Source organism: Microchirus variegatus (assembly GCF_963457635.1).
Source record: "Microchirus variegatus genome assembly, chromosome: 6".
Classification (NCBI taxonomy): domain Eukaryota; kingdom Metazoa; phylum Chordata; class Actinopteri; order Pleuronectiformes; family Soleidae; genus Microchirus; species Microchirus variegatus.
The window spans coordinates 7696578-7707836 of NC_139807.1; the positions used below are offsets into that span (position 1 = coordinate 7696578).

The 11259-nt window shown below is 39.8% G+C and overlaps 1 protein-coding gene across 1 annotated transcript in view; it reads left to right on the forward strand.

The window, feature by feature from the left end:
* The window catches only part of elovl6 (ELOVL fatty acid elongase 6), a gene marked incomplete at both ends in the record, with an annotated part of 14514 nt that extends 4156 nt beyond the window's left edge, over positions 1–10358 (forward strand). Inside the window, 3 exons of the mRNA XM_083891414.1 lie at positions 7419–7550; positions 8680–8831; positions 9907–10358. Of these exons, the coding sequence (XP_083747540.1) occupies positions 7419–7550; positions 8680–8831; positions 9907–10358 (736 nt within the window). The remainder of the gene's footprint in view (positions 1–7418; positions 7551–8679; positions 8832–9906) is intronic.
* Positions 10359–11259: the final 901 nt, after the last annotated feature.

Below are 11259 nucleotides of genomic sequence, written 5' to 3' on the forward strand. Positions count from 1 at the left end.
GTTTCTCTACACTTCTCCCTGTGATTTAAGAAAAATAGGCCTAGAGAAGTGTTGTCGTTCCTTATAAATCTACTTAAAAGTACACGTTCTTATATATCGGCAGTGTTTTTTGTCGAAACTTTCACTTTCGGTGATGGTGTTGATCATTTAAATTAAATTAGTTAAATATAATCAACATCATCATGTGTGCCCTGTCTTTAATTATTAATGAGTTAATTTAAAGAATTACATTTTTTTCAGATTTTCTTAAATGTGAGTATTATGTATAGTACATTTTATGGATCAAGTGATGGAACTAGAGTTATTGAGAAAATAATAGATTTTGAAAATAATTAGTGCTGGGCACGTTAACGGTGTTAGCGGCACATTAACGCGTGACACGTTTCCATGACGCGCCATGACGCCACGTTTACGTGACTCCCTATTGTTAGAATGAGTCTCCAAAGTAACGCTAAACTTTAAAAACAGAGGCAAACATACGCAGTACACGGGTACACTGGTTGTTTGTCGCGCTGCTCTTTTCGTTCAATAAACAGACCGCTCCAGTTCCGCTGCAGGCGCGCTAACGCAGCTAACGCAGCTAACGCAGCTAACGGAGGTAAACGGTGCCTGGACTCTGGTGCCGCTGCACGTAAACATGATGCGCGCGCGTCCTTTTCCGGTTAGTCGTCATGGAAGCGCGTCATGCGTTAATGTGCGTAAACGTTGACGCCGCTAACGCCGTTAGCTCGCTAACGTGCCCAGCACTAAAAATATTAGTTAGCTGCTAAATGATGTACTCAAGTATGATTGTATATGGGAAATGACAAAAAGACAACCCTTAAAATGTGGATGCAATTGATGCATTGATGCATTTACATTTTTCCTAAATGAAGAAGTTCGGCACACCTTCACAACAAAAAGTTAGCTTAGAGCCATTTGACGTGTTTGAGGTGTTTCCTCAGGAGTAGCTCATCTGCTGAAGTCTTATATTGTGGTTTGTGGTTCAGCCCACTCTTTGACACTGCGACTCTGTTTGCAGTAAATCACTTTGTAGACACAGAGCAGTGGCGGGAAACGTACCGAAGTCCCCGCTCTGAACTCTCGAGTGCATACGTTTCGCATGCGGTCGCGTCCACATTATGCGACACGGCAAACCGAACCATATGCTGCTCTGCTGAGACGGTTAGACGACACAGCTCAGTGGCCCAGGCGTGCCGACTCATCCTCGGACTGCAAACTCAGGATTATGTAATGGGTGAAATCTCCTGGATCAGCTAATGCAGATTCAAGTCCCACAGCAGGTTCACCCAGCAGCTTTGTGCAGCACTGTCAGTGGGGGAGGGGACGGGTCATCGATTCTACATCCTCATTATAAGAGGGAAACCAAAAGAGAAAGTGCGCACTTCTGTTATGATTTACTGAACCTGGTGATTTACTGGAAAAAGTGTATGAAGTGTGACGTCTTTGTCTTAGTTGCCTGGCAATCATGATATAAGAAAACCTGAACAGTCCAGTAAACACTGGGTACGTTTTCACTCTGGACTGAATAGTTTTTCTTTCTTTTTTGGCTTAATATGAGCAGCTTTTTCAGAAATCGGATGAATCACCAACTAATATGTTCCTTATTCAGTTTCATTGTTAATCAAGTACTTGTTTGTTCCATTTGGTGTCAGAAAATGTTAATCAGTGTTTCCCAAACCTCAAAATGATCATGTTCTCAAAAGTCAAACCTAAAATTACACAGTTTTAGTGATTTCTTTGTGATGTAGGGACGAAGGAACCAGACAATATTGCCATTCCCATTCTCTGAAAACAAATCGATTAGTAACTGATTAATCGACTAATCATTGCAGCCCGTCATGCAGAGTCTCGTGCTTTGATGATTAGTACTGCAACAATTTATCGACTACTAAATTCGCCCACTATATCGCCAACTATATTGATTAATTGGTCTGGCTGTTTTTGAATCAATAAAACAAGCACTCACTTTGTTTCTTTTGCCTCTCAAATGTGAATATATTCTGAATTCTTTGCTCCATATAACGAAGAAACCATTAGTCCAATAATTTCAAGGTTTGGGGAAATTTTCTGGACCAAACAGCTGATTGATTCATCGCAAACCTTAGTAACTTGCATTCTTAGTGATGACTCTGTCACAATCAAACTATAAAAAATAGAGATGCCTGACCTACTTAACTGAGCGGCTCTTGCATATCATATAATCCCAACTGTACACATTGATAATGACACCTTTATTAGAAACACTAAAGGTGTCATTATCAATAAGTACAGCGATAATGACACCTTTCCTTTAAACTTAATAGACAACAAGTTTCAACAAAAAAAGGAATGTTAAAAGTAAACAGAATATAAAGGATGGCAACATTTTGATTAATTTCAGAACCCATATAGTGTGTGTACCCGTGTATGTAGTAGATCTGTATCAATTTGCTGGTTTCTGAGGCAGGAAGCAAAGCAAATAGAATCTGCTGATCTAATCTTGAAGAAAATCTATACACTTGTAGTATTTTGTCAAGCTTCTCATCACTACTGTAATTTACAGTGTGGCGTAAGTCATACTCTGTATTTTCCTGCAGTTTCAAGACTTTTCACCATTCATCAAATTATTAATTTGCCTTATTATTGTAGCATTAGTTTCTGATGGGGTTATGGGTGCTAAATAAGAAAAAAGATTCTCTAGTCTTTTGTCTCACTGCATCAGACAGCATTGCAGACATAAATCCTCCTATTAACGGGAAAACACTATCTTTCCCACCTAGGATACCTACTGTAGTTTGATCAGTTTGAGCATCTGACGAGAAAAGCAGAGGTTGTGTGTGAATTTCTGGTCATTTGTTGCATTAGATGTCTTTTGTAGTGTTTAATGAACCGAGTTCATGAAAAGCACATCATTTCTCCACGGATTCCGAAGAGGTTTATTGTCGACAGTGCAGTTAGTTGTTGGCTCTCTTTGCTTTTGCTGCGCGGTGATAATACTTCACCCGGTGCTGAGAAGATTAAAAGAATGTATCACTTGTACGATGATGGCGTTGTTGATGATTTTTCCGAGCGGCGGTTCTCAAACATTTTTTATATACCAAGTAACACCTGAGAGGTTAAATACAGTGGTGTAAATAGGCAGATTTATTCCCAATAAGGTAATTAGCATCCTTCTCTTCCTCACATAATATGTGAGGAAGAGGAGGATGCTAATTACCTTATGTGTGAAGTATATTATACTTCACACATAGGTAAAGTGAGATTAGATTAAGATGGAGCGACTCAAATTATTATTTAATAAATTTCTTTGATTCATTTTCAATGCCCTCCAGTCAAAATTCTTCAGCTCCACTCTGATCACATACCGTGGAAGGGTATTTCTGATTTTCACGACCAGAGGAACACATACCAAAAGTTTGAGAACAATGGGGTTTAGGGTATCAGAAAATACTGTTGTTGTTGTCTTTTTAAAAAAAATACATATCTAAGTGATCCCAAGTTGACAGATAGCTACTAATACTTCACGATGAATCTGAAGGCCGTAGCTCTCGGGGTGGAGCCGCTGTACAGACGCAGGGAGTCATGAAGGTGTGATGTGAACTGACACTGATGTTTTAAATGCAGACGTGGCTCGGCTGCAGCTGGCACCAAAGACAACAGCGGCAACATTCCTTCCCCACACCACCACCACCACCACTGCCGCCGCCACCACCGCCTCCAACAACTCACCAGCTTTGACCATGCCTTTGGGTTTCTGTAACCTTCTTTGTTTATTACTTTATCTCTCTTGACAGCAGAGGAATCCATCATACGCTTGCTGCTGTAGGCACATCATAGCCTCTAATGCACTTAATCATAAAGATAAGACACTGGATCATATGCCTTCATTTTGTAGCACGGACGGAACCATAAATGTCAGTAATCATGTTAAACACATGCTGTCATTGTTTCCATAATGGCTGGTTAACAAAATGACTTGTCCGACCAGTTTTTTTTTTACACTGATTGACAACACCGTGTTATGATCGTAATCTAAAAGTGCATCGCCGTAGGAATTTGAGTCAGTATCTGTTGTCTGATTTTTTTAATCCAGCGAACAAAGATAGTGATTCACAGAGATGGTGTGTTGTGAGTACAGTGGTCAGGCCAGTGTTGAGTTGGTTGCACTGTATTACAAATGTATGAGAAGAGATATGGGTGTGGTTCTTAATCCCAAGCGTCGCTTTTTGGAATTAAGCAAATGTTGACCTTTTTTTAATCTGATGATGTTCAATCTTAAAAATAAGGACAAGAGACCACATTTTTTTTCTCTTTGTTGTTGAGGTACCAATTGTTCAGCAAAACTAACCGCTGCTGATGTTGTTGTTGTTGTCACCGTGCACTGCTGAGGTGGCAAAACAGAACAGGACGGATTGGTGTTTGTGCAGTTTGCATACGTCACGCTTTCTGTGGAAAATATTTGCATTCGTATCGGAATGCGTTAAAACCCACCGGACCGGTATTGCAGTGTGCGTGTGTGCGTGCTGCACTGCGTGTGTGACACAGGTGACCTTGAAATGGCTCTCGCAATTGCATCGCACTTTCAGATGAGTTCTTTCCGCTGAAAACGTCGTAATTTCAGCCGTTAATGCGAATGTCGGGCAGAACAGAAGCAACTTCTACACAAGTCATTACATCCAGTGCTGTTGGTGCCAGAGTTCCCTGAACGCCTCACGCCTTGTCCCTGAACACTTTCCTCTGAGGGCAATAATGATTTATTTACCTGCATCTCAACAACAGTGTTGCAGTACATGCCTCTTATTAAGACCGCTTGTCAAGACTTCCGTACCTGCAGCTAATTCTTTGTTTATTAGTATTTTTTCCATAGCCTTTTTTTGGCTGATGCTGTTCCAGACATTTATGGAGCTTTTCCACTATTCAGTTCTAGCACTACTTGGCTCGAATCAACAGTTTTTTTTTTTGCTTTTCCATGAGGGATAGTACCTGGAAACCTGGTGCTTTTTTTGGCACCTGACGTTCCAAGCGAGCTGAACCCAGAGGCGATTCTAGAGTCTGTAGGTGCCCTAGGCAAAAATTCCCAGGGGGGCCCTTCCAACCAGTGTTCATCACCATTATGTTATAAATAATCTGACACCAACGAAAAATGTATGACTTCAAAATATATTTTTTTTTTCCAAAATGAATGTAATAACACGGAAAAACCTTGTAATTAAAAAGTATGTGAAAATATAAATGTAAAGAACAATAAAATACTGTAAATAGCATTTAAAAAACGATATAACTGAGTAAAAAATATATGCATTACACTGTAAATAATCCTCTTCATTTTACAATTTGAAGAACGATAACTTCACAGAGGTTTTTTATGGGGGGCGGGGAGGCGGCTGGTCACTGCACATTTCAGTAAAAACAACCCTCAGGCTCCGAGTGTCGGGGGGCCCCCTATCGGCTCGGGGCCCCAAGCAGTTGCCTGCCTTGCCTGTTCACAAGCTGCGCCTCTGGCTGAACCGATACTAAAATATATGATAGACTGCCCTTCCACTGATTGATCAGATCAAACCGAACAATGTAGAACTGTAGATTGGGAAAAAGACTCAAAAATCCTGAAAACACGCGTTAATCTGCAACATTTAGCAACGACATTTCTAAAATCTCAAGGAACCTGGTGTATTTATTGACAGCACTGCCGAAAGTCGCCGAATCATGAGTCGAATCACAACCCGTTAGACGTCTGACAGATCCCTGAGCTAATCTTTTTTATTAACTGATTCTAATGATTCAGTACACCGAAAATAACTGCTTTGCCCTTCACTTGTTTGTGTCACGTATAAAACGACATTGACATGTACCATGGAAGACGACGCGCCTGATACCAAACCGCGTAGAGCCCAGTATTGCTAGAGCTGCGTAATGGAAAAGCGTCATTACTCACTTAAACCTCGTCCTAAACGATAGTTTTGGGTGAAGTTGCTCTATTTTTATGCAGCGTCTACCTCCCTCCATCTGCTGCCGTTTGTCTCACTCAGCATTTACCTTTCCACACGAGAGACCACCTGCGCATTCGTAGCTGTGCTGTGGAGGGAAAAAAATAAATAAAACCAAACACTTTTCACTTCAGATTTATTTGTGCCACCATTGTGCAATGATGTGACACAGCGGTGATCTCTGACAAGTCCCGCATTGCTGAGTAGAAGCAATAAACTGTAAACTGAAAACTAAGCATTCAGCCCGCTGTTGGGACTCGGGAGTCACACACAAAGAAAAATGATTAAATCATCATTTCAGGTATAGCCTGAAGTCAGTAAAAAAAAAATGAGTTTGTGTTGTAAACAGTGTGCTGTGCTCACTATAATGGCACTGCTGGAAGAGAAAGAGGAAGGAAAGAAAGTGAAAGGCTTAGATCATCCGTTTGGAATGTATTTTTGTACACAGAGAAATTATTGTAGAAACAGCTTGTAGTTTTAGGATGGACTTTTTTTTTTGGAACTTCCCTTCTTCTTAAAAAACCCTTCTTGGTTTTTGCACTTTGAATTTGTTATAAAAACTATAATACCTACACAGCACGGATATAGTTTCCATTTATATTGTTCCTTTTAAATAAACCGTCATGTCAAGCAGCAAATGAACAGCTGCCTGGTTGGTGTTTTGAAAATTGACTTGGGGTAGGTCCAAATATCGTAAATGTACCTATAGATGATACCTAGATACATTTAAGCTAACATATATACATTTAAGCAGATAGATAGAAAGATAGATAGATAGATAGATACATTTAAGCTAAACGATAGATAACTTTAAGCTAGCAGATAGAGAGATAGATTTAAGCTAACTGATAGATAACTTTAAGCTAGCAGATAGATAGATAGATTTAAGCTAACTGATAGATAACTTTAAGCTAGCAGATAGATAGATAGATAGATAGATAGATAGATAGATAGATAGATAGATAGATAGATAGATAGATAGATATATTTAAGCTAACTGATAGATAACTTTAAGCTAGCAGATAGATAGATAGATAGATAGATAGATAGATAGATAGATAGATAGATAGATAGATAGATAGATTTAAGCTAACTGATAGATAACTTTAAGCTAGAAGATAGATAGATAGATAGATAGATAGATAGATAGATAGATAGATAGATAGATAGATAGATAGATAGATAGATAGATTAGGAGTTTATGGCGGGATAATGATGGAGAAAGCTACGTTAAGAGATGCCCCATTTACATTCAATACATAGACTTTATACACTTTGTTCTCTATGTTGTGAACAAGTAGAGAATCCTTCATTTTTAAGGTTTTGTTTTCTTCCGTTAGATGGATATCGTGTTGTATCACGATGTGATTGTCTTGATTAGCGTCTCCACGTTAACCTGGGTTTGCACTTGCAATTATAACAATGTGTTTACTTTTTTTGTGTGTTTTACAGGAAGAAGTCCTTTCTCTTCGCGGCGCTGTACGCTGCCTGTATCCTCGGGGGTCGTCATGTCATGAAACAAAGGGAGAAGTTCGAGTTGAGGAAACCAATGGTGATCTGGTCGCTCACACTCGCCGTGTTCAGGTGAGAAAGAGAACATGAATTCCTTCCATCACGTAGAGTAATCTGGATTATTTAATGTGAACATGACCAATGTGCATATTATGCAATAAGATTGTGAATGTGTGTTGTGTAGCTATTTGTAGCAGCCGTCAGATTCTTAGAGACACGCCTAATCCAGTTTGGCTAATAACACTGACTTTGTTCACAGCGAAACTGAGTCATTGGTCTTTTTGCAGCTGCATATTTTAGCACATTCCAAAACTGCAGTCGATGCTTTCATGCGGCCTAGGCGATACAGTCGTGCATAGGAGCTATGTATTGTGTTGTAGAGGTGTAACAGTATGTTCGCATGATTCTGTTTGGCACAGGGTTGAGTTGAAATTAATGATGATACAGAAACAACAAAATTCTTTGCTGGCAGGTTACGAACAGACTGTAATATGCTTTTTTTTTTAAGGATTTCAGAATTTTTATCTTCTTAAATGTGAATATTTTCTGGCTTACATTACACTACTTTTATATTACAATACATTTTGGTTTGTGGACAAAACAAGACATTTGAGAACATGTGATAGAAAATAATTGACAGATACCACTTTTTTGTGTCAGACACCGATTTGTCAAACCCTGAATTCCTACCAATATCAGTCTGATATGGTCTTTAACTTCTTTTTAACTACTTTTCTCTTTATATAACATTTGTGCTGATGTATTCACCGCCTAGCTATAAAGCAGCCATTTCAAAAAATGTAATCCTCAGACTGTATGTAAGACATTCTGTAGCCCTCAATCATGTAGATAGATAGATAGATAGATAGATAGATAGATAGATAGATAGATAGATAGATAGATAGATAGATAGATAGATAGATAGATAGATAGATAGATAGATAGATTTAAGCTAACTGATCGATAACTTTAAGCTAGCAGATAGATAAATTTAAGATAGCAGATTAATACATTTAAGCTAACCGCTAGATAACTTTAAGCTAGCAGATAGATAAATTTAAGCTAACTGAGACTGGTATCGGCTCATCCAGTACTTTCACACCCTTACAATTTCCAAAAGTGCCTCAGACCGATGTCTACATGATGTACCACATAATTTTCCTTTACAATAATTTGCAATGTTAATTCTCTGTCCACGCAGTATATTTGGTGCCGTCCGTACTGGGAGTTACATGACGTACATCTTGATGACGAAAGGGCTCAAACAGTCGGTTTGTGACCAGAGTTTTTACAACGGGCCCGTCAGCAAGTTCTGGGCGTACGCCTTTGTACTCAGTAAAGCTCCAGAACTGGGTAAGTCATCAACTTCTTACAGTGGATTATTGATATTGCCAAACACACTAAACGTACTCTAATAAGTGCAGCATTTTTGTGACTGTGTTGCTTAATTTGCTGTGTAATATTTGTATACAGTATCTGCCTGTGTGGTCCTTTTTTTTTGTTCATCTCTGTCCTTCTGAGACTTACATGCCACTAACCCCAGGCTTAAACCCAGAGCACTGATTCCTCTCAGTGGGAATGAAAGGTGACGGATGCTCACTGCCTCTGTTTTTCTCTCTCTGTTACTCTCTCTGAACATGATTGTGACTGTCCATTTCTCTGGAAACGTACACTTAAGTATTAAGAAGAAAGGCATACACGAAGGCCATTAAAGTCAGGAAGTGGATCTATATTAATTCTTCATCATTTCAATAAAGTGCACAATAACTCTTGTGCATCACTTAGAAGATGAAAACATAAGGTCATAGGAAAAGCTAGATGGTTTTTTGTTTTCTTTTAGTTAGTTAGTATAGCTTCTGTCTTTTTTACTTTTTATTTTTTGGAATTTATAGCAACTAAAAGTATGTAGTCATTCATTCATTTATTTATGATTTATAGGACCTGTATTGTTGAAAACTAAGGCCAGCACTACAAAGGCAAGAAATGTCTGTGCTGCGAATTATTATATATTACGTTTGCAATTTGATTTGCAATGTAGCTTTTTTTAAGTCGAGCTTCAGTTCAGTACTGTCATGGATTTAAAACAAGATGGGGAACACTACACGAGGAAACCTTCAAAATATGAACAATTACATGCTCATTGTGCTCATGCATTTTTAAAATTGGTAATAAAACAATCCAAACTAGAACAATTAAACAGCAGCCTTTGCGATTTGCTAATTTGGATGCTTTAAACTTCAGATTTAATTAATTGTTCATCCCTACTGTGTATATAGCATATTATTTTCATGATTTTAGGTTGGCAGAAACATTACATCCGTTTCCCATGTTTGAGAGCAACCTGCAACAGTAATAATATTCACTTTTTCTCCCTCTCCTATATCCCTTTATTCATTCTCCCTCCAAACCTCCACTGTCCCACCTGCAGGTGACACTCTCTTCATCGTGCTGAGGAAACAGAAGCTCATCTTCCTCCACTGGTACCATCACATCACCGTGCTGCTCTACTCCTGGTACTCCTACAAAGACATGGTGGCCGGCGGCGGCTGGTTCATGACGATGAACTACTTGGTCCACGCCGTCATGTACTCTTACTACGCTCTGCGGGCGGCCGGCTTCAAGGTGTCGCGCAAGTTCGCCATGTTCATCACGCTGACCCAGATCACGCAGATGGTCATGGGCTGCGTGGTGAACTACCTGGTGTACTCGTGGATGCAGCAGGGCCAGGAGTGTCCATCCCACATGCAGAACATTGTGTGGTCCTCCCTCATGTACCTCAGCTACTTTGTGCTCTTTGTCCAGTTCTTCTTCGAGGCATATGTCGGCAAGTCCAGAGCAAGGGCCGCAGCTGCGGCTGCGGCCGCCAAGAAGAGCGAGTAAAGAAAAAATAATAATAAATGCCATAAGTATGAGAAGAAGGGAGATAATGAAGAGAGGGGGGGAGTTGAACATGGAGATATGGGACCAATGGTTTTTAGAAAGAGAGGGAAAAGAAGTGATGGGTGAGGTTGAATGAAGGGTGGGTGTGGGAGGATCAACGGGATGGTTGGTTAAAAAATCCTCTTCTGATGACTCTGTTGAGAGATGCTGGAGAAGCCAGCGCTGCCATGAACCAGAAGCCATCACGAGTTCTTCACATGAAGTGTAAAAAAAAAAACATGAGTAGTTCTTAAACCCTAAAAGATAACGGGAAAAAAAAACGTCATCTGCCACAAACGTATGTTTACTTGATATTTTAAAAGAAAATAATAATCGGAACATGTGAAGATGGATGTGTCGTGTTAACCGGGGCCATCGGAAGTATGTTATTTTTTTGTCTGTCATCTGTGTGTGTTGTTTTTGATCTTTTAGAGGAAATGTTTGAATCACGAAGCTGCTGTGTCGGTCGATGTGAACTGATGGGCTGAGCGGGGGGAGGTTCTGTATCTTCTGTGTCTTATGTTGCGAAAATGTGATATTTTTCTCAGGTCTTAGGTTATCTCTTAATATAATATGATATAATATGCATATCAACGAGAGGTAGACATGTTTGACATCGGCGTTTGGTTTTACAGAAATGGAATACATCCAGTATGACATTTAACAAGCAAACACAAAGAATGAAGTTGATCCGTTTCGACTGACTCGGATGATCACGCTGCACCTGGGCATGATGGGGAGGGGGTGGTGGTGGAAACAGATGCTGACAGTGCCCCCGACTTCACCGTTCGCCATGACTTTGCAGAAGCTGCTGACCGCACTTGGGAGGGGGAGGAGAAAAAGGACTTGCCGTTGATTTCCA